Raw genomic sequence first — 24,673 nt, forward strand, 5'->3', positions numbered from 1 at the left:
GGACCATTTAGAACATTCAGACACTATTTAGAATATTCAGGGACCATTTAGAACATTCAGGGACTATTTAGAACAGTGTCCTGCGTTCCATTGACCTTTACTGCATCAATTGTAACGTTGTCACGGTAATGTCACACCAAAGGAAGTGGTGTGTGTGTGTGTGTCAGGCAGAGCTGTAATCCTACCTCTCTGTTCAGCCATGGTCTGTATCGCTTAGCAGTGATATAATAGTCTTTCTATTCTCTCTCCCTCTCCCCTCTTGCTCTCTATAACCTTCCCCCCTCCCTCTCTCTCCCCTCTTCTCTCTGACACAAACGGCTCTCTTTGCTCTCTTTCTTTCTTCCTTCCTTTCCTCTCTCCTCTCTCTCTTCTCCTCTCTTTCTCTCCCCTCCTTCCCTACCTCGCTCTCTTTAACACACACTGCTCTCTCCTCCACCCTTACGCTGCACCTCTATCTATCAACAGGCTCTTTATTAGAACAAGCTGCCAGCCTCCTCTCTCTACCATCCTCCCCCTCTCTCTACCCCCTCTCTCTTCTCTCCTCCCTCTTCCCTCCTCCCCCTCTCTCTACCCTCCTCCCCCTCTCTTTTCTCTCCTCCCGCTCCAACCTCTCAACACTCCCTCCTCTCTCTTCTCTCCTCCCCTCCCCCCTCTCTCTACCCTCCTCTCTCTTCCCTCCTCCCCCTCTCTCTACCCTCCCCCCTCTCTCTACCCTCCTCCCCCTCTCTTTTCTCTCCTCCCACTCCAACCTCTCAGCACTCCCTCCTCTCCTCCCCTCTCCCCTCTCTCTTCTCTCCTCCCCTCTCTCCTCTCTTTTCTCTCCTCCCACTCCAACCTCACCTCAACACTCCCCCCTCTCTCTTTTCTCCTCACCTCTCTCTTCTCTTCTCTCCTTCCACTCCAATCTCACCTCAACACTCCCCCTTTCTCTTCCCTCCTCCTCCTCCTCTCTCTTCCCTCCTCCTCATCCTCCTCTCTCTTCCCTCCCCCTCTCTCTTCTCTCCTCCCACTCCAACCTCTCAACACTCTCCCCTCTCTCTTCTCTCCTCCCCCTCTCTACCCTCCATTAAAATGCAAATCAATTTATAACATTTTTGACATGCGTTTTTCTGGATTTTTTTGTTGTTATTCTGTCTCTCACTGTTCAAATAAACCTACCATTAAAATGATAGACTGATTATTTCTTTGTCAGTGGGCAAACGTACAAAATCAGCAGGGGATCAAATACTTTTTTCCCTCACTGTATAATCATATTTTAACCCTTTCTCTTTGGTGTTTCTTCAATGTTTCCTAATTATTCATTTTGATAGTCTGAAAGTGATTATTCAGCTCTTTTAGTTCCTCAAACACACAGACTGGTTGACTAATAACAAAAGGGGAAGGGTTAAGAAGACAGACAGACAGAGAGATGGTGGGAGAGAGTGAGACAGTCAGAGAGAGTGAGAGAGAGGCAGAAAGATTGAGACAGAGAGGGTGGGTGGGGGTGATGAGAGGGAAAGAGAGACAGAGATACAGAGAGGAGAGAACATTGTTAGTGTCACACCCTGACCTGAGAGATCCTTTATATGTCTCTATTTAGGTTTGATCAGGGTGTGATTTTGGGTGGGCATTCTATGTCTGTTTTTCTATGTTTGGGATTGCTTTGTTTCGGCCTGGTATGGCTCCCAATCAGGAACAGCTGTTCATGGTTGTTGCTGATTGGGAGTCATACTTAGGCAGCCTGTTTTTCCTTTGGGTTTTGTGGGTGAATGTTTTCTGTTTATTTTTGTAACCTCTACTCCTCTACTCCTGCTTTAAGCAGCAGTTTCTGTAGTGTAGTGGTTATCACATTAGACTAACACGCGGTGGCCAGTCGTGTATAGCCGTAGCACCATTTTGATGACCTTTTCTGCCATTTTGAGAAATGGTTCGATCCCACCCAGGGACATGATTATTTATAATACTTATAACACTTAAAACATGATTATATATAATACTTCTAACACTTAAAACATGGATCACATGATAGCACAGTTTACCCTGTTTATTCAAATAAATATTAGAGTTTATTCCCTCAGGATTTGGTACACTGTACTTAAAAAAATAATAATTACATAAAAAGTTTAAGAAAGTTTAATCAGTTTATGGATTTTTTTCAATTCTTTATTATAATAACGTTTATTACCTCAGACAAAATTGTTTTACAGGAGAGGAGGAGACTGACTGTGATTAACTCGTTTTACAGGAGAGGAGGGGACCCACTGTGATTCACTAGTTTTACAGGAGAGGAGGGGACCCACTGTAATTAACTAGTTTTACAGGAGAGGTGGGGACGCACTGTGATTAACTAGTTTTACAGGAGAGGAGGGGACCCACTGTGATGAACTAGTTTTACAGGAGAGGAGGGGAGCCACTGTGATTCACTAGTTTTACAGAAGAGGAGGGGGCCCATTGTGATTAACTAGTTTTACAGGAGAGGAGGGGACACACTGTGATTCACTAGTTTTACAGGAGAGGAGGGGACCCATTGTGATTAACTAGTTTTACAGGAGAGGAGGGGGCCCATTGTGATTAACTAGTTTTACAGGAGAGGAGGGGACCCGCTGTGATTAACTAGTTTTACAGGAGAGGAGGGGACCCACTGTGATTAACTAATTTTACAGAAGAGAAGGGGACCCGCTGTGATTAACTAGTTTTACAGGAGAGGAGGGGACCCACTGTGATTAACTAGTTTTACAGGGGAGGAGGAGACCCACTGTGATTAGCTAGTTTTACAGGAGAGGAGGGGACCCACTGTGATTAACAAGTTTTACAGGAGAGGAGGGGACCCACTGTGATTAACTAGTTTTACAGGAGAGGAGGGGACCCACTGTGGTTAACTAGTTTTACAGGAGAGGAGGGGACCCACTGTGGTTAACCTGTTAGGGCTAGGGGGCAGTATTGACACGGCTGGATAAAATACGTACCCAATTTAATCTGGTTACTACTCCTGCCCAGTAACTAGAATATGCATATAATTATTGGCTTTGGATAGGAAACACCCTAAAGTTTCTAAAACTGTTTGAATGGTGTCTGTGAGTATAACAGAACTCATATGGCAGGCCAAAACCTGAGAAGATTCCATGCAGGAAGTGCCCTGTCTGACAATTTCTTGCCCTTCTTGATTATCTCTATCCATTACAGAGGATCTCTGCTGTTACATGACACTTCCTACGGCTCCCATTGGCTCTCAGAAGGCGGCAAAAAGCTGAATCGTGGCTTTGCAGGCTCTGGCTGAAAAAAAGTAGCGCGTTTGGGTAGTGGCTGGTTACAGTACTGTGAGACTCAGGCGCGTGCCCGAGTCGACCTCATGCTTTGTTTTCTTTCGTCTGTTTACCTAACCGCAGATTCCCTGTCGGAATATTATCGCTTTTTTACGAGAAAAATGGCATAATAAATGGATTTTAAACAGCGGTTGACATGCTTCGAAGTACGGTAATGGAATATTTAGAATTTTTTTGTCACGAATTGCGCCATGCTCGTGACCCTTCTTTACACTTCGGATAGTGTCTTGAACGCACGAACAAAACGCCGCTATTTGGATATAACAATGGATTATTTTGGACCAAACCAACATTTGTTATTGAAGTAGCAGTCCTGGGAGTGCATTCTGACGAAGAACACCAAAGGTAATCAAACTTTTCTAATAGTAAATCGGAGTTTGGTCAGGGCTAAACTTGGTGGGTGTCTAAATAGCTAGCCGTGATGGCTGGGCTATGTACTCAGAATATTGCAAAATGTGCTTTCACCGAAAAGCTATTTTAAAATCGGACACCTCGATTGCACAAAGGAGTTCTGTATCTATAATTCTTTAAATAATTGTTATGTTTTTTGTGAACGTTTATCGTGAGTAATTTAGTAAATTCACCGGAGGTTTGCGGGGGGTATGCTAGTTCTGAACGTCACATGCTAATGTAAAAAGCAGTTTTTTGATATAAAAATGAACTTGATTGAACAAAACATGCATGTATTGTATAACATAATGTCCTAGGTGTGTCATCTGATGAAGATCATCAAAGGTTAGTGCTGCATTTAGCTGTCTTCTAGGTTTTTGTGACATTATATGCTAGCTTGAAAAATGGGTGTCTGATTATTTCTGGCTGGGTAATCTGCTGACATAATCTAATGTTTTGCTTTCGTTGTAAAGCCTTTTTGAAATCGGACAGTGTGGTAAGATTAACGAGAGTGTTGTCTTTACAATGGTGTAAAATAGTCATATGTTTGAGAAATTGAAGTAATAGCATTTCTAAGGTATTTGAAAATCGCGCCACGGGATTACACTGGCTGTTGCGTAGGTGGGACGTAGGTGGGCCGACTGTGATTAACTAGTTTTACAGGAGAGGAGGAAACCCACTGTGATTCACAGGTTTACAGGAGAGGAGACCCACTGTGATTAACTCGTTTTACAGGAGAGGAGGGGACCCACTGTGATTAACTAGTTTTACAGGAGAGGAGGGGACCCACTGTGATTAACTAGTTTTACAGGAGAGGAGGGGACCCACTGTGATTCACTAGTTTTACAGGAGAGGAGGGGACACACTGTGATTAACTAGTTTTACAGGAGAGGAGGGGACCCACTGTGATTAACTAGTTTTACAGGAGAGGAGGGGACCCACTGTGATTAACTAGTTTTACAGGAGAGGAAGGGACCCACTGTGATTAACTATTTTACAGGAGAGGAGGGGACCCACTGTGATGAACTAGTTTTACAGGAGAGGAGGGGACCCACTGTGATTCACTAGTTTTACAGGAGAGGACGGGACCCACTGTGATTCACTAGTTTTACAGGAGAGGAGGGGACCCACTATGATTAACTAGTTTTTAGGAACCTCACCATAGTCGGCACGGTGCGAAAGAACAAGCCCGAGCTCCCTCCCGCGCTGCTCCAGTCAAAGGGCAGACAGGTCTCGTCCTCCAGGTTCGCCTTCACGCCCACCGCCACTCTGGTGTCCTACCTGGCAAAGAGAAATAAGAACGTGCTACTCCTGAGCACGCTGCACACGGAGGCCGACGTTAGCGATCGCCGCGACCGGAAGCCGGCCCTCATCGTAGACTACAACCGCAACAAGGGCGGCGTGGACAACCTAGACAAGGTGGTCGGCACCTACAGCTGCAGACGGATGACTGCCCGCTGGCCCCTGGTCATCTTCCACAACATCCTCGACGTGTCCTCCTACAACGCCTTTGTCATATGGCGAGAGATCAAGCCCGACTGGATGCCTCGGAAGCGGAACAAGAGGAGGGTGTTCCTGGAGCAGCTGGGAAAGGCGCTTGTCAAGCCCTTGATACAAAGAAGGCAGCGTCTCCCCCGCACCGAAGCCGCGTCCGCGCTTGTCAAAGTCCTGCAGAGTGCCGACCGCGACGCGGCTCCTCCGCCAGCCCGGGAGCACGCCGCTGGCCCGGACGCCGCTGGCCCGGCCGCCGCCCCGCTAGTGGCGAGTAAGAGGAAGAGGTGTCAGCTCTGCCCGCCCAAGAAGGACACCAAGACACACACGGCGTGCTGCAGGCGTAAGAAATACATCTGCAAAGGCTGTTCGCACGCCTACTGTCACACTTGTGCCCTCTGGGCCTTTAGCCGAGACGGGACAGGGTGACCCGCCTGGGGACACGGGGAGTAGGCAGAATGGGAGGACAACGGGAGGGTTATACAACAACAAACACACACAATATCCACATCAAAGGGAAGGTAGTGTAGGAATGGGGGCGTTTTTAGAATCCATACCCAAACTCACACGGGGGCCCAAGGGCAGTACGGGGGGGCCACCTGGCTGTTCGCGAACAGGGCCCTTGGTCGGAATGTGGCGCGTGTGAGAGTGGATCCAGCTATCAGTAGTGTAGCAACCCACGTATCAGTTATTCAACATTTGATGTTCTACCCAACGTAATAATACAGGGAAGTACTTATATGTCAATTTGGGTTGTTAGAAGAGTTTACATTTATCAACAACACTGGGGAAGAGGTATCAGCTACAGCTATATCCAGCATGACTATTATGGGTAACCTGTTCATCTTTGTTGCAACAATGTACTTGTCTCTATGTGTGCATCTGTACGGAAAGCCCAGTGTCATCAGTGATGGACCTGTACTTGAAGAAGACTACCTGGGTGTGGATGGGGGACTTGACCTTGACGGAGAACATCATGGTATGGATGGGGGACCTGAGTTTGACGGAGAAGACGGGGTTGTGAACCGAGGCCCTGAGTTTGACAGACCCCGATTACAAGGGAGATCTAGAGTGTCCCGCTCTATCCAAGGTGGTTCGAATGACCACTCTATGCCTGACCTCATTGGGGTAGAGAAAGGTTATTGCTACAGGAACATTTGTAGGCAATTTGACACCTGGAACGTAACTTACCGGGTGACATTGATGAAACCATACCAAGTGTATAAACTTGATGGTAAATGTCTGCCTATCACTCTAGTGCACTACTACGGAAAAGGAAAGCCTGACGTCTCAGTGTTCTCTGTGGTGTTTAACTGGAAGACAACGTCTACTCAGTCTCTATTACCCAGTGTATCACAATACAAGGCAGGTGCACAGCTCTTGGTGAACTGTGCATCTGGAAGAGACATGGATGGCCCCGGAACAGCCGTGGTAGATCGGCCTTACTACGCAGCCTGTCCTGTGGACTGTACCGGATACAATGTGAACACTGGCGCCAGACTACATTCCCTGGGTCTCAGTGTACTGAAGACTGAAGGTGTGAGGATGATGGACCCAGCATCGGTCTCACTGAATCTGACACTGCTCCGTGAAAGTATGGGGGAGATGTAATTATCCTAACAGTTGAAATGTTATATTGTATTCATTTGGTAATATGGACCTCTTTTATCAATAAAGTACTTGACAGTTGCTTGTCTGAGCATACTTTATTTGTACTTGCATTCAACAGTATTATAAACTATAACATGGCTATAATGTTAGTATAATGGTGCTATTTACAAGTGTAGCTGTACATTTCACTTTCCATGTCATTACCTAAAGCATAGTGGTTAATAACATGTCCATAATAGCCTCATACCCAAGCCCTCTCAGTGAGCAAGCCTGGAAACCTTATGGGCTCCTGTGGCTTCTGTCAAGCTCTGTGTGATTGATGATGCATTCCTTTAGGCCCGCACTATCATGACTCAGTGAGCAAGCCTGGAAACCTTATGGGCTCCTGTGGCTTCTGTCAAGCTCTGTGTGATTGATGACGCATCCCTTTAGGCCCGCACTATCATGACTCAGTGAGCAAGCCTGGAAACCTTATGGGCTCCTGTGGCTTCTGTCAAGCTCTGTGTGATTGATGACGGATTCCTTTAGGCCCGCACTATCATGACTCAGTGAGCAAGCCTGGAAACCTTATGGGCTCCTGTGGCTTCTGTCAAGCTCTGTGTGATTGATGACGCTTTCCTTTAGGCCCGCACTATCATGACTCAAGTGAGCAGAACTGTGTGTCTTTGACAATAGGGGCCAAATCGATATATTAATGACTATACTGATGTCTCTCAAGAAGCAGAACAGATTGTATAATGGCACATGGGAAATCACAGTCTTTCTATGCACTCAGATGTGGTAATACAGCAAAGGAAAATGACAGTAGTGACGACTCAGACATTGACTTTGTCAGTGACAGCACATGCAGAGAGCTGCAGTTCAACCCTGTTACAGTTGAAGATGTCCAGTTGCTGTGCACTAGGCTGAAGGTGCAGTGTAAGAAGAGGTCTCTCAGTCATACTGCGTCTGGTGTGTTAGGTGCTCCTTGTAAGAATGTGAAAATAAAAGCTGACGGAAATTGTTTCTTCAGAGCGGTCAGTGAAGCACTATGTGGTACAGAGGAGTACCATGAACCGATTAGACATGTGGTGGTGCAGCAGCTACAGAGCAAACAACATAGGTATAGGACCATCCTGAGAATGTGTTACCGTTCAGTGTCAGAGTACATTACGGAGTCCAAAATGAATTGTGTAGGTAGTTGCGCGACCGAAGTGGAGATTTCAAGCCGCTGCAGACATGTTGGGTGTAAGCATATATACATACTATACCAACCGTTGGATTGAATACAGATCTAATGGTTTAGAGGTGTCTAAGCAGGGCATATATTTAGAGAATAGTTGGAACCATTATGAGACAGTTGTTTGTGTCAAGAGGCCTCAGTCTCAGTCTTGTTACGGTTACTGCCAGGTTTATGAGATTGAGAACAGCGGTATACCACAAGCAGTTAGGTCCTCAGGCTCCAAATCATCCGATTCCGAAAACAGTTGGAACTCGGCCATGGCAGGTGACTACGAGGATTGGATGTGTGATGATTATCAGGACTATTGTCAAGAGGACTATACCCATGACCGAGATACACCCGATGCTGACACAGAGGATACCAGAGACCAGGAGGCTGAAACTAGTCCCCATGATCGTTCAACCGATAGTCTTGTGGACTACGATATTTTCGACTCCGAGGAGTCAGACTACGAGGTCCACACCCAAGACGTCGATAGTGAACAGCTCTACTGTGAACAGGTTGACGACGAAGATGTGGTATACTGCGAAGAGGTCTATGGTGAAGAGGTTGACACCGGCGCTGTCGTGGAATGTGAACAAGTCTATGATGACGAAGTGGTGGACTGTGGTGATGCGGTGTACGACGAAGAGGTTTACGATGACAAAGTGGTGGACAGCAACGAAGGATACGATGAAGAGGGTGGCGAGAGACAGGTTTACTGTGAAGAGGGTGGCGACTCGATTCGAGCTGTGCAAGATTCGGGAAAGCAACATCAGATGGAAAGCATGCTTAATTGGTCTATACTGAACACATCATGGCATTCCTTCCTAGAATGGCTGGGGGAGCGCTGGTGGGGATCACTCTCTAAAGAGCAGATTATCACATTCATGGATACAGCTAACAGTCGCAAAGGGGACATTGTCGTCGCAGCACACTTCGGGGGCATGCAAGGAGGAGTGTGTTCTATTATGGTGAAGACACAGGATTCAGTCATGACCTTTACTGTTGTTATTAGTCGAGGCAGGTACATCTGTACCGATATGGCACAAGGTCTATTTTCAACTCCTATTGACATTATGAAAGTTCTGGTGCGTAAACTGGGAGAAGGACACTTGCTACGTAGACCCAGGTGGATGGCTCATAACCCCAAATACTTTGCTATGACACAAATAGTGGACGAGCTGTGCTATGTTGTAAAGCTGATGAAAGACTCATGGTGGGAAGCTACATTCCTCAGTTTGGAATTGTCCCCACCACATGGTAAAGTGATAGAGCTTCTACAAATGAGGACAGACATGTACACCAACCCAGCTGCCGCAATCCATTATATGAATGAGGACAGTTTGGGATACCTGTTTGATATTGTAACTGCCAAGGGAAAGAGATTCAAGGTGACGTTTGATAACTTGGGGTTTACGATTGGGACAGGTGCACGCTTTCCAGATATCACATCTGTACTTTCCCGCATCTGCCGCCTTGAAGATGCAACCTTTGTAGCCCGACCAAAGAACGACGAAGACCTGGAACGTCACCCAGGTGTGACAGATGCCAGAAACACTATCTAGAGAAGGAAATATATAGGTGGAGAGCATATGTAATCACTGTCATATAGCTTGGTAAATATGCCATTACAAAGTGCTTGTGGTGTATTATTCAATGTTCAGATCCTTATGTGAATAAAGACAATAATATTCTGAGCAAGAATACCAGGTCACATTTATTTACAGAGTATATTACATTTAAATACATCCATACCAAAACTAGGACATAGTGGTAGCTCAAAAAGGAATAAATGGGTTCCGTGTAGTCAGGTCCCAACACATTGCAACCTAGTCATGTCCATCTTCATCATCTCCATCTCCATCCTCACCATTTCCATCCTCACCGTCTCCATCCTCATAATCTCCATCCTCATAATCAGCCATATACTTGAGAGAAAGAGACATAACCGCATTACCAACAAGTCATACACACAATCAAAAGTGTAATCACTGTATACACACCATATCTACCATATCTGAATCACAAGAACTATGACACACACACACACGCACACCGAGGCTGGAGGTCCTTAACCTGTTGGGGCTAGGGGGCAGTATTTGCACGGCTGGATAAAAAAATGTACCCGATTTAATCTGGTTACTAATCCTACCCAGTAACTAGAATATGCATATACTTATTATATATGGATAGAAAACACCCTAAAGTTTCTAAAACTGTTTGAATGGTGTCTGTGAGTATAACAGAACTCATTTGGCAGGCAAAACCCTGAGACATTTTCTGACAGGAAGTGGATACCTGATGTGTTGCATTACCTTTAAACCTATGCCATTGAAAAACACAGGGGCTGAGGAATATTTTGGCACTTCCTATTGCTTCCACTAGATGTCACCAGCCTTTACAAAGTGTTTTGAGTCTTCTGGAGGGAGATCTGACCGAACAAGAGCCATGGAACGATGATGGCCCATTAGACACCTGGCGCGCGAGTTCATGTTGGGTACCCTCGTTCCAATACGTTATAAAAGAGAATGCATTCGTCCACCTTGAATATTATTCATGTTCTGGTTAAAAAAGGCCCTAATGATTTATGCTATACAACGTTTGACATGTTTGAACGAACGTAAATATATTTTTTCCCCTCGTTCATGAAGTGAAGTCCGGCGGGCTTAGATCATGTGCTAACAAGACGGAGATTTTTTGACATAAATGATTAGCTTTTTTGAACAAAACTACATTCGTTATGGACCTGTGATACCTGGAAGTGACATCTGATGAAGAGAATCAAAGGTAATGGATTATTTACATAGTATTTTCGATTTTAGATCTCCCCAACATGGCGGCTAGTCTGTATCGCAACGCGTATTTTTCTGGGCGCAGTGCTCAGATTATTGCAAAGTGTGATTTCCCAGTAAGGTTATTTTTAAATCTGGCAAGTTGATTGCGTTCAAGAGATGTAAATCTATAATTCTTTTAATGACAATATAATATTTTACCAATGTTTTCTAATTTTAATTATTTAATTTGTGGTGCTGACTTGACTGCCGGTTATTGAAGGGAAACGATTTCCTGAACATCAACGCCACAGTAAAACGCTGTTTTTGGATATAAATATGAACTTGATAGAACTAAAAATGCATGCATTGTCTAACACGATGTCCTAGGAGTGTCATCTGTTGGAGATTGTAAAAGGTTAGTGCATCATTTTAGCTGATTTATGGTTTTGGTGACGCCTGTCTTTGAATTGGCACAACATTACACACAACTCTTGTAAATGTACTGTCCTAACATACTCTAAATTTATGCTTTCGCCGTAAAACCTTTTTGAAATCGTAAAACGTGGTTAGATTAAGGAGATGTTTATCTTTCAAAGGGTGTAAAATAGTTGTATGTTTGAAAAATTTGAATTTTGACATTTATTTGGATTCAAATTTGCCGCTCTTGAAATGCACCTGCTGTTGATAGAGTGCACCACAGGTGGGACGCTTGCGTCCCACCTAGCCCATAGAGGTTAAATGAAACTCAACTGTGAATTGTTACAATGTATGACTTTCTTTGAACATGTGTCAATAAAAACTCACCAGACTCTCAGTACATTGTTCCCTTGTCATTTATTCACATACATAGAAAGGAACTAAATATAAAACAGACCATGTGTTATATAACAAGTGTTTAGAATGGCACGTAGGGTCTATTCTTGAGGGACTGTCTTCCGAAGGCCCCAGTGCAGACCATCTGCTAATCTCTATTGCTGATGTAGCTCCTGACAAAATGGAGAGTGTAACCACAATGTAAGAAACATTTAGGGTTCCTTGTAAAATATAATAATAGCCAGACCTATTAAGTAAAGGTTTCCCAATGATCTCAGGGGAGCCCTGAGGGGTTGGTGACTGCCTGCGTGGTCGAACTGCGGTACAGCCCCGAGCTCCCCTTTGCCCCTCGGCTGCATGGGCTGAGACTTTTGGGGGGAGAGGCTGGAGGTCCTTAAATGAAACTCGACTGTGAATTGTAAGAGTTGATGCTTCTGCTGAAGTAGTCACGAGCTGTGGAGGGGATGGGCACGGCCTCGGGGATGTCTCGCGGATCATCAACCGTGGCCACTTCGTGCTTCCCCTTTAGCACGGTTGACGTCAGCACCATGGTCACCACATACATGATGTAGATTATGATGTTGAACACTGCGATGGCGCACTGCATGTTATGCAACCTTTGTGCGTCGCTGATCATAGGTTGGTAAAGCAGCTCCATGCAACCCGCGATCACAGCCATGAACAGCTCAATGTTCATCATGACGAGGCACGCAATCACGGTCCTGGTGCTCCTGACGGCCTCTGGATTCTTGTAGGGGCCTTCGGAGTCGTCCATTTTGCGCTTGCTCTTGGAGGCGAAGTAGCTGAGTACTATGCTCACCACCATGGCAAGACAGCCAAGCGTGATGAGGGCAATCCCCGAGTGGATGTACGCGTACTCGTAGTCAGGTCTGCCTTGGGAAGAGGGAGTCGTACTCGAGTCTGAGTCCTGCCTGCATGTGGTCCTTGTACCATGCTTGTTGTTGATGAAGTAGAGAATGTTGTTGGGGATGGTAAGAAACCCCATGGTGAGAGATGTGATGACAGCGATGGAGGCTCCCAGCTTGCCCCTGAAACGGGCAGCGCTCAGTATGTTGCCGTTTGGAATCCCTAACTTTCTGCTGTTAAACAGCTCCTTGCTCGCGGATATCAGAGACTCGACGCCTCCCATGATTGGTTTCTTGCGATTCATATCTCTAATCTCTAACGGGGGATCTCTCGATCCTTGTTCCCAGCTTCTGCTTTGTACTTCTTTACTTACTGACGGTGCAATACTACGGGTAACTTTAGCCGTGCCACTTTCTGTTTCTCACAAAGGGATACGGTTATCACAGCAACCTACCGCTCATATAACATTTAATACAATGAAGCTCCAGGACCCCGTGATCGAGTTCCAGGGCTCCGGTGGTGAGCTGTGTGCAAAGTCGACAGCTGACCACCGTTGGTACAAGGTCAAGGGTATCACCAGAACCCTAACTTCTATCATGTGCTGCAGGAAGCGCTCAGACGGGCACAATATGATAAGCATGGATCTGTTCACCAGGGTTGTGAAGGACCTGAACGCCAACCCCGAGAGCTCGCTCGAGTGGCTGCCTGAGTACCTAAGAAGCCTTAACGCTCCCGATTCCAAGGGGTCTGCATTCAAGGAAGCGCTGCTGCAACTGTTCAGGTGTAGAGCCCTGACTCCAGACGCCTGCAGACATCTGTGGGACAGGAGCCGTATGTCCACAGGCATAGGCGTTGCGGTAGACTCGCAGTGCAAGGGCGTGTTTAACGGAAAAAAGAGACTGTGTGACGTAGGACCCGTGTCCCGCCTCATTCTCACACAGCTCAAGGCTCTGCGTCTCGCTCCCATTTGCGCAGGCCTCAAGGTTGCCGGGGTGCCAACGCCCGACAGGCTCCTTAAATCCGGATCCTACACGTACCACAACGGCTGTACGCCAGGCTGCAAGTCCATCCGCTGCACATGGGGCTTCTACACCGAGGTGGACCTAGTGGCACACGACACCGTAACCGGAAACGTAGCACTGCTGGAGCTTAAGACCAGGAACAAAGACATTCTTGACCAGGCCACGTTGTGGCGATACAACACGCAACTGTGGCTTATGTGGCTGATGTTCTCACTCACGTACCCCAGCATGGCAGAGAGGTCTGCCGCGTATCTGGTGATAGTCAGGCCAGGCACCAACCAGGTTACCATACGGAGTTGTTTAAGGCCAACGATCTCTAAGACTATGCGACGCAAGTTCCCGTGGCTGACCTGTTTCTGCTCCCAGGTGCTCAACTCTCTGGCTCCTACGTGTGTGAACATGAGAGTCGAGAGAATCGAGACCAGCAGAGCGTCAAATGCAAGGGGAGAGTCCTCTCGATTAGAGCCTACCGATCTGTGTTACAGGAACATACTTTTCAACCAAGCGAAAGTGAACACCAGGAACAGTGTACCGGTGATAATCACCTGAGACGCCGACGCAGTCTTGCCTGTTTGGAATCGACCAGGGTGAAGAGGAATAATCGTACATGTTGCGTCCATGCTAGCAACACAATAGCACCATTGCAACCCATCCAAACAGGGCTCGCGTCACCAGCACTAGAGCACTTCGTTGTAGCAGGGCTCATTGGCCACCGAGGGCTCCAACCGTACAGCATTTACCCACCAAGGTGCACGAAAACTCCAACCAAGGGTGACCCAGGGCTACATATTGCCCGGCTACACTGTCCCTCTAGACAGACTTCACACCTACTCAGTCCCGCTCCCGCTCAACTGAATAACGCATTGACCGACATGGGGTTGAAACACAAGGCCATTCACGCGATGTTCGCAAACCCTCATTTGGCGCCGTTTGAATTGATCGACAGACCGTGGCAAAAACAGGATTGGACTCTGATAGACCATCTCATGGTAATCCACAAAGTGAAGGACACTGACTATATCTGGAATGATCCTCAGACGTCCATAGTTAGCATGGCCAGAACCCTGGCGAGTTATTACATCTGGGAAAGGACAGGCAGTCAGTGTGTAGTCCTTGTAAAGGACAGAGCGAAAGCTCCGAAGCCGGCAGTGAGGGAGATGAGACTAAACCGTCCCCCCGTACCTCACATTGACTTCTGTAAGCGCAATCTGTGCGCCATGGAATACACCATGATGAAGCTTTTGGCCGACATGGGTATGAAAAACAAGTTGTTTCTAGTGACCGGCGCCAAGGGAGACTCCTCTGGCGATCAGCTCCTAGAGGGAACCTCGGTCGATAACCTGGTGTCTTTCCACCAGAAGTACCTGGACTACCAGGAGTACCAGGACGACTGTCTATTCGGCAACACGCTCGAAGATCTGAACTCCCCTGAGGGTGAACTGTCAGACCTAGATGCCAGTTATGCCGACGGCTCGATAGACAGGCCTGAGGGACACGAGGGTGTCTTTGTGGCAACCTTCGCGGACCCTGAGACTATACAATTGTCTACACTGAGAGACGCCTGTCTCGCGTGTACGAGCACAGAGGCCAACACGCTGCTCGTGGAGTTGGCAAACGTTCTGAAAGGTAGTGTGACCGTGTGCACAGGAGACTCGGACCTGGTGGCCGTGCTGACGGCTTGTGGCCGCGAGGGCATTACTATGAGGCTAGACAACAAGAGCTACCGGGAGGAGCGTGACATGCACATGTCGATCTTCGGGGAGCTGCTTTTTGACATTCCTGACAACCGCACACCCAAGCTTCAGTTTAGGGACTTGGCTTCAAGTGACGATAGGTTCCGAGTGCTCTGCGACATCGGCGCTGAGGACGAATACCTGCTTCGAAGGGAACACGACTCATTCGAGGTCATTCTGGACAAGCACTGTAACATCAACTTTAAGACAACAGTAGCTATTGTCATGACGTTGGCCTGTGGGTAAGGTTTATGACCCCCCCATAAATACCTTTCTCTCTTCCCCTCTCTGAATCTACTGAAGGACGTGAATAGCTTGTGTTAAATATAGAGAGTCTGGGAACATCAAACAAATGGTGAAAAGGAACCATATTTTGGTAATAAAACCAGTTGGAAATATGCTTGGGAACGTAATGAGTATGTATGTCAGTTCGGTTGTCATCTGAGACATTATGACTGATGACAGGACGACATAAACTGTACCTGAGAAAGTATACACCCTCTAGTTATCAGAGTAACATGGAATTGTTATGCAATTGAAATGTTTGATATTGAAATTGTTTGTTAGGAGATTAAATGTAATTTTAGCTTCCAAATGAGAGAATTGGGTTTTCATAAGGAAAGTGCCCTGCTTGATCAGTGGCCCAGCCTGTGAAGAGACAGGGGTTATAAACGATGAAACACATCCTTCCCCCTCTCCACTATATAAGCCTTTGACGAAAAGGTAACCATTGTTCCAGTACGTGAGGTCTGCAACCTCTACGTTAGAAGGACACACGTCAAGTACAGAACTAAGCCAACCTTGGCGTGAGCTTTGGTGGCGAATGGTATGAACTTTGAGCTTATTCACTACAGAAGTGATACTTCCTAGCCGTTGAGTTAGCAGCGGCCGCTGTAGACGGGGGCTAGGAAAGGACGGACGACGGATCCAGTCTAACAGACAGACGAAGATACCACCACGTATCCAAGTTTATTCGGAAGATAACGGCTCTATAAACGTTCTTCCGTGGTGCCCCGACTTTCTAGTTAATTACATTTACATGATTAGCTTAATCAGGTAATATTAATTACAGAGAATGGATTTTATAGGTTAGCATGTCATATAACTTAATCCGGCATAGCCAAAGACACGACACTATGTACCTGTACCTAGTCGGAATCAGGGGATCTCTCTACCGCACCTTCCTGTCTAGGTTTTTCGAGTCGAACGCCCGGGACAGATTGGATCAGTTGGGGCTCATTGTAGACAAGGGCTGTGTCAGTACAAATACGGTGTGTTACATCTTCGAAACGCTATGCCCGGCATCTGACCAGAGTCCGCTATCCGGCTCAGAATCGGATACCCCACCGTGTACCGGTGAGAAAAGGATGATCTTGTGTCAGCAGGAGGACGAGGTCCCGGGGCCATACCTAGACGACAGCTCGCAATATAGGATGGTCATGAGCAAAGACCAGAAACATGTCATGAACGGCCTCAAGCTGTTGAGTAATGCCTACGTGAATGGGATGGTACCGAGGGGCAGTTACGGCCGTTTCTTGAGGGTGAACCGAGCAGGCAGGCACTTTTTCCTATGTATCAAAGGAGATGTAATCCGAGACTAGACAGAGCGAAGGGAAAAGCTCTTTTTCATGGCGCTGTGTGGGACCGACTACAACATAGTTCCGATGGGACTGGGAATTAAGAGATTGATGACCGGAGTGGTGACCAACTACAAGGCCTTTTCCTCTTGGTGCCGAGAGCTGAAGAGTCTACTCTGGAGCTTCGGGGGCGCTTCTTCTCAGGACTGCGACTATTACAAAATGGGTATGAAGCTGGCCGGGTTCACAAAGGTCCCAGCAACGATTCGGGCTAAGTACTGGACCGTGGTGAATTACCAATTAATGGCTAAGACAATGAAATACGTCTGCGAACTGTGGACCCTGAAGAAACCGAGACCCGGATCCGAGTACGGCTTCTCTTTGTGCGACGGTGTAGTCCGATTCGACTGCGACAACGACTCACTCACAGTAGACGAAGCATTGTGAAATGTACCTCGCGGTGACAAAATGGGATCTTGATGTGGGATCTTAATGATAAAGAAGGCAGAATGCACGGGCACTAAGGAGAAGAATGTGATCTGTAATACAAGTCTGTGTTGTGTACAATTATAAACTATATCACCTGGACTGTCTGTGAGAGTGTTTTCTATGCCATACTCTTTGTGACATGTGTTCCACCAATATTCATTTCAACTCTATGAGTTATAGGCTGAGTTATAAGGGTTATGTTTTCATCCCGTCTTAGGACCTCACAAGGGTCCTTGTTCCATGTCGTCAGTGCTCAACTAGGGCCCTGTACCAATGTTTATCTTTTGAACAACTTATTATACTTGGAATAAAATAACATAGTGTATGTGTGATTGTTTGTGGTATATCCATCATGCTCATTGACTCCACTAGACAATAGGATAATCAACCAGGGACATATGTGTAATGCACACCTTATTTTTTGTAAAGGTCAGGACATTTTAGGGTGCCTATCATCCTATGGACCTTTATACAAATAAGTAAAGGACTCCTATGGCAATAAAGGGAAACATCAAAACATTTATTTTCACCAGTGTTTATTTCCTTTGTAATACACAGATGAACAACATGGGTTGGTACAGGACTCACTCACTGTACTATACATACACAAAGACATCGTTCATTTGCATGGTTAAAATGTTCGGAATATCAAACACATGCATGTTAAAGGAAGACACTACCAAGGCGATGAACTTTCGGTTCGGTTCAGGGATGGTAGTGTCCCTGATCATGTCTTCCAGTTGCTTAATCATAGCATTGTCATTGTTGCGGTTTAACCAGAAGTCTGCACGTTCTTCTGGAAGCAGTTGGTCGTGAGGCACTAGTACGTCTAGCACGGACATGATAACCGTGATCCTCCGGCTGCAAGCGGGTATCATAATCATGGACCATATATCGTGGACCTTGTCACCGAGTGCAGTGCACACCTTGTCTGTCAATTTCACAACGGGAGGATCTTTCCTGACTGAAACACAGACACAGGAGCGTAGTTTAGTTATAGAGATGGTGATGATCCATTCATCCAGGCCCTCTTTTCACTATATGTGGTTGTACTCACCGAACTTTCCCAGTGGTTTGTTTTTTTGCAGGTCATCATATAAAAAACGATCCGTTTTATTTAACATCTTGAGGAATTTCGCCGCTAGTTCCTCGGTCTGGAGGCAGTGGTCAATGAGCTCATGCATCATCTTAACCTGATTACCCTTACTGTGAAAATAACTGAGTAGATTCGCATCATCAGGGTTGTTTGTCAGGACCTCATCCACGATAGGTCTGATGTAACAATGCCTCTCGGCTATGTCATCCTTGTAACTCTTCAACAACTGGCAATTCATTATACAGAAAGTGGAGGTTGTATCTAGTGAATTTATATCTAGTGAATAGTGGAACATTGGTGCTCCCACTTTATAATAAATAACATATTCATAAATAACGGAACAATAGCAACATGTGGTGTCACTTCAACTTGTTTATTTCGTTTGTAATACAAGGATACACATCATGGGTTGTTACAGGGCCCAGTTGTACTATGCAAACAGAACGACATCTTCCATTGACATAATGTTCGGAATGTCAAACACATGCATGTTAAATGAAGACACTACCAAGGAGATGAAGTTGCGGGACGGCTCGGGGATGGTAGTGTCCCAGCACATCTCTTCCAGTTGCACAATCATAGCTTTGCAATCGTTGCTGTTTACCCGGAACTCTGCATATTCTTTGGGAAGCAGTTGGTCATAAACGTACATTACGTCTAGCGTTGGCATGATAGACGTGATCCTCTGGTTGTAGAAGGGTATCATAGTCATCAACCATAGATCGTGGACCTTATCACCGAGTGCCATGCGCACCTTGTCTGTCAATGTCACGACGGGAGGATCTTTCCTCACTGAAACAAATACACAGAACGTGATTTAGTGTAAGAGCAAGTGTCGATCCATTACAGCCCTTACCATTACAACCCTTACGCTCACTGTACATGTGTTTATACCCACCGAAACTTCCCTGTGGCCCGTGGTTTTGCAGGTCATAGTATAAGCAGGGATGTGTTTCACATAACACCTTGAGGAATCTCTCGGCTCTTTCCTCGGTCTTGAGGCAGTGTTCAATGACCTTATGCATCATCGTAACTGTATTGCTCTTACTGTGAAAAGACCCGAGTAGATTCTCACCCTCGGGGTCTTTTGTCAGGACCTGATCGGAGATACTTCTGAAGCCCCGATGCCTCTCGGCTATGTCCTCCTTGTAACTGTTCAATAACTGGCAATTCATTTTACAGACCAGAGGTTGTTAATAATGGAACTGTGTTGAGCTGCATGTCTCTATATATATAAATATATATATATGGTAAAGTCTGAATCGTGGCATGATACATCACCCATGGTTGTATGAATGTTCTCTCGTAGAAGTACCCTTGGTTGGATACATTTGGTTGGATACATGAGCCCTGTTTGGATGTATGGTCCTCGGTGGGAAAGGTGAGCCCTTGCTGTATGAAGTGCGTTTTAACCTGTTATGGCTAGGGGGCAGTATTTTCACGGCTGGATAAAAAACGTACCCGATTTAATCTGGTTACTACTCCTGCCCAGTAACTAGAATATGCATATAATTATTGGCTTTGGATAGAAAACACTCCAAAGTTTCTAAAACTGTTTGAATGGTGTCTGTGAGTATAACAGAACTCAAATGGCAGGTCAAAACCTGAGAGATTCCTTTACAGGAAGTGGCCTGTCTGACCATTTCTTGAACTTCTTTGCCATCTCGAACTTTTACAAAGGATCTCTGCTCTAACGTGACACTTCCTACGTCTTCCATGAGCGCTCAGAGCCCGGGAAAAACCTGAATGTCGTCATCCCAGCCCCAGGCTGAAACACATTATCGCCTTTCTCAAGTGGCCGAGCAAGGGACTGTGGGCTTAGGCGCGTGCCCTGGCCGCCCCCGTCTTTGTGATTTTTCCTCTGTTTGCCGAAAAGGAGATTCCTGGTCGGAATATTATCGCTTTTTTACGAGATAAATTGCATAAAAATTGATTTTAAACAGCGGTTGACATGCTTCGAAGTACGGTAATGGAATATTTAGAATTTTTTTGTCACGAATTGCACCATGCGCACGACCCTGATTTACCATTTTGGATAGTGTCTGGGACGCACGAACAAAACGCCGCTATTCGGATATAATGATGGATTATTTTGGACCAAACCAACATTTGTTATTGAAGTAGCAGTCCTGTGAGTGCATTCTGATGAAGACAACAAAAGGTAATCAAACTTTTATAATAGTAAATCTGATTTTGGTGAAGGCTAAACTTGCCGGGTGTCTAAATAGCTAGCCCGTGATGGCTGGGCTATGTACTTAGAATATTGCAAAATGTGCTTTCACCAAAAAGCTATTTTAAAATCGGACATATCGAGTGCATAGAGGAGTTCTGTATCTATAATTCTTAAAATAATTGTTATGCTTTTTGTGAACGTTTATCGTGAGTAATTTAGTAAATTGTTAGTAAATTCCCCGGAAGTTTGCTAGTTCTGAACGTCACATGCTAATGTAAAAAGCTGGTTTTTGATATAAATATGAACTTGATTGAACAAAACATGCATGTATTGTATAACATAATGTCCTAGGTGTGTCATCTGATGAAGATCATCAAAGGTTAGTGCTGCATTTAGCTGTCTTCTGGGTTTTTGTGACATTATATGCTAGCTTGAAAAATGGGTGTCTGATTATTTCTGGCTGGGTACTCTGCTGACATAATCTAATGTTTTGCTTTCGTTGTAAAGCCTTTTTGAAATCGGACAGTGTGGTTAGATTAACGAGAGTCTTGTCTTTAAAATGCTGTAAAATAGTCATATGTTTGAGAAATTGAAGTAATAGCATTTCTAAGGTATTTGAAAATCGCGCCACGGATTACACTGGCTGTTGCGTAGGTGGGACGATTTCGTCCCGCCTAGCCCAGAGAGGTTAACGGCCTCTTCAGCTAGGAGCATCAGCTTGTTATCATCTTGCTGTAATATATAATCGTACTTCTGCCTTGTCCTTGGGTTGCATGTTCGCAGTAGTGTGGTGGTCCTTCTCAGCATGATGGACATCATTATCATTGTATGAGGCTAGAGCCTCTTCACTCAGAGAGTCCAAGGCTTTAACGGCCTCTTCAGCTAGGATCATCAGCCTGTTATCATCTTGCTGTAATATATAATCGTACATGTCTGCCTTGTCCTTGGGATTCATGTTCGCATGGGGTTCTTCTAGGATGGTCTCCATAGTCTTGAGAATATCTTTCAGGTTACGATCTATATCTTCTAATAGAGCGTCATCAACAAACACCTTGACCCTTGTATCGTCAGGGCACACTGTCAAAGGGTACATTGATACCAAGGTAGCCTGTACAACCACAGCAATGAATATCAATAGTCTGGTCATGGTAACTGTAGCATCACAAGTCCGACCTGTGCATTTGTTTAATAACAGTTATTGTAATGTCACCATAGCTCCGAATCGGACAACCGATACAAAGGTAGGTCTGTTAGTGAATGTTGAAGGTGAGGACGTGCCCAGCGCTGTTCTCTACATCAGCCTGTTTATCCTAACACTACTAGTTTATCCCAAGAATACTTACTCATTTCATCCAGCCAGCCAGCTCTGGTCCTCTGTTATGTGTTATGTGACTCTTCCCTTAGCTTTCCTCTACCAACTACGGTCGGTCTGTCATTCTGCAAAAACTAAAAAGTAGGCAGCTCTTCCCTGCCATTGTTAGATGGAAGACATTGATTCACACGGTTCGAAAGATTCTAACGGGTTCGGTGACTCTCAGTAGGACTCAGGTATTAACTAATATATGCTCCCAAATGTACCTCTAAGGTCTAGACAAAAAGAGTAGTTGGGAACAGTAATGGCGAGCAGGGTTAACAGTGTAGGTGAACAAGGCACCGGGCAACATGCTGGGTCAATAAGGGATGTCAACGTGAAACGACTGTTTCAAGCTTGGATAGGGCACACTCCTGCTAACCTGGACATGTCATTTGAAGAGTTTCTGCTCATGTCATCACGGGAAACTAATGCCTTTGGTGTTGAGTTCGCTACAAAGCACAGCGAAATGATCAGGAGGATTCTCATTAGCTATACTGGCTCTGTCAATATCATACACGCCTTGTCTGGAGTCAGGGACACTAGACACACCAGTCGACTCGGGTACGGAGTCGGGGAGACTAGACTCCACAGTCCACTCGGACACGACCGATACAACAGCGACGTGGACCAACACGGTGCTACTGGGTATGACTATGATGACCAGGATAGATTGTACGCAGAGGAGTTTGACGTGGACGATGATCTCACAGACTACATCACTGAGATAAGGCTTCAAGAGGGGTTGAAAGGAGGCCATGCTAGTCATAGCAGAACACACCAGTGAGCTTAGCTTCTAGTAGCCTGGCGACCTTGGTGCTGGGGTTCAACTACAAGCAAACCTATAAGGACCAGTAAAACTCTCTGTTATAGATCACACAAGGGAAGGACTCGATATGGAGAAGATTGACACCCGTGTAAAAGCGTTCCTAGATAGGCACGGTCACACGAATGACAGTTCCAAGTTCCTGGGGATGAAGCTTCTAGTGTTTACAGCTTTGCCGGTGAACGCTCTACGTGCCATGGGTGTCACTGAGAAGTTCATATGTGACCATAAACAACTTGTACAAAATGTCACCCAGAAGTGGCTGGGCCCACATGTGCAGATGCAGCAAGATGAGCAGGTAGAGCAAGTACAGCAGCAACAAAGAGGAGAGCGGAAAGCTAGACCATGGATGCAGGAGCACAATCGTGCCACCGCATGCTCCACCAGCCCTGATTTTGCTTATCGCACTCCAGCTGTGCCAGCTGATACGGTATGTGCCACTTATCAGCAAAAGCTCGGGGACAATTGCTGCGGACACTCTGTGGGAGCTAACCATGTACGGGATCATTGTCCCGAAGCGAGTTGCGCTGAACCATCTCAAAGCAAACAGCAGCTGAGCTCAGAATGTAGAAGGGATATGCGGCTGAGGTCTGATGTTACAAAGGACATGAACCAGCCCAGGTCTGCTGTCAGAAAGGGCATGGGCCAGATGAGGTCCGATGCGGATCATTGGGGGTTAGAGTAGCACCAGGTGAAAATATTGAACCAACATCATCGCAATCATGCATATGAGAAGAGACAGGCTTACTCTGAACAGAGTGCTCATTCCTCCAACCATGGGTAGCATTTGAGAAAAGGATGGATGTCTCACCGAAAAGGTTTAGATAAAAGGCAGTTGGGTTGGGAAGCAGACCTGTACTGAACAGTCTCCTTTGGTCTATATCATATTTAACCTCTCTTGGGTCGGCGGGACGAAATCGTCCCACCTACGTAACAGCCAGTGGAATCCTGTGGCGCGTTATTCAAATACCTTAGAAATGCTATTACTTCAATTTCTCAAACATATGACTATTTTACACCATTTTAAAGACAAGACTCTCGTTTATCTAACCACACTGTATTTATAAATTGTTTGTCACGAATTGCGCCATGCGCACGACCCTGATTTACCATTTTGGATAGTGTCTGGGACGCACGAACAAAACTCCGCTATTCGGATATAACGATGGATTATTTTGGACCAAACCAACATTTGTTATTGAAGTAGTAATCCTGGGAGTGCATTCTGACGAAGACAACAAAAGGTAATCAAACTTTTATAATAGTAAATCTGATTTTGGTGAAGGCTAAACTTGCCGGGTGTCTAAATAGCTAGCCCGTGATGGCTGGGCTATGTACTTAGAATATTGCAAAATGTGCTTTCACCAAAAAGCTATTTTAAAATCGGACATATCGAGTGCATAGAGGAGTTCTGTATCTATAATTCTTAAAATAATTGTTATGCTTTTTGTGAACGTTTATCGTGAGTAATTTAGTAAATTGTTAGCAAATTCCCCGGAAGTTTGCGGGGGGTATGCTAGTTCTGAACGTCACATGCTAATGTAAAAAGCTGTTTTTTGATATAAATATGAACTTGATTGAACAAAACATGCATGTATTGTATAACATAATGTCCTAGGTGTGTCATCTGATGAAGATCATCAAAGGTTAGTGCTGCATTTAGCTGTCTTCTGGGTTTTTGTGACATTATATGCTAGCTTGAAAAATGGGTGTCTGATTATTTCTGGCTTGGTACTCTGCTGACATAATCTAATGTTTTGCTTTCGCTGTAAAACCTTTTTGAAATCGGACAGTGTGGTTAGATAAAGGAGAGTCTTGTCTTTAAAATGCTGTGAAATAGTCATATGTTTGAAAAATTGAAGTTTTTGTATTTGAGGAATTTGTAATTCGCGCCACGCCTATCATTGGATATTGGAGCAGGTGTTCCGCTAGCAGAACGTCTAGATGTAAGAGG

The 24,673-nt window shown here is 45.6% G+C and overlaps 1 protein-coding gene across 1 annotated transcript in view; it reads right to left on the bottom strand.

The window, feature by feature from the left end:
* LOC106592522 (ectonucleoside triphosphate diphosphohydrolase 1) overlaps positions 1–533 on the bottom strand; it is a 160,575-nt gene extending 160,042 nt beyond the window's left edge. Inside the window, exon 1 of the mRNA XM_045687877.1 lies at positions 186–533. Within this exon, the coding sequence (XP_045543833.1) occupies positions 186–201 (16 nt within the window). The 5' untranslated portion in view covers positions 202–533. The remainder of the gene's footprint in view (positions 1–185) is intronic.
* Positions 534–24,673: the final 24,140 nt, after the last annotated feature.

This window comes from Salmo salar, chromosome ssa01, assembly GCF_905237065.1.
Source record: "Salmo salar chromosome ssa01, Ssal_v3.1, whole genome shotgun sequence".
Classification (NCBI taxonomy): domain Eukaryota; kingdom Metazoa; phylum Chordata; class Actinopteri; order Salmoniformes; family Salmonidae; genus Salmo; species Salmo salar.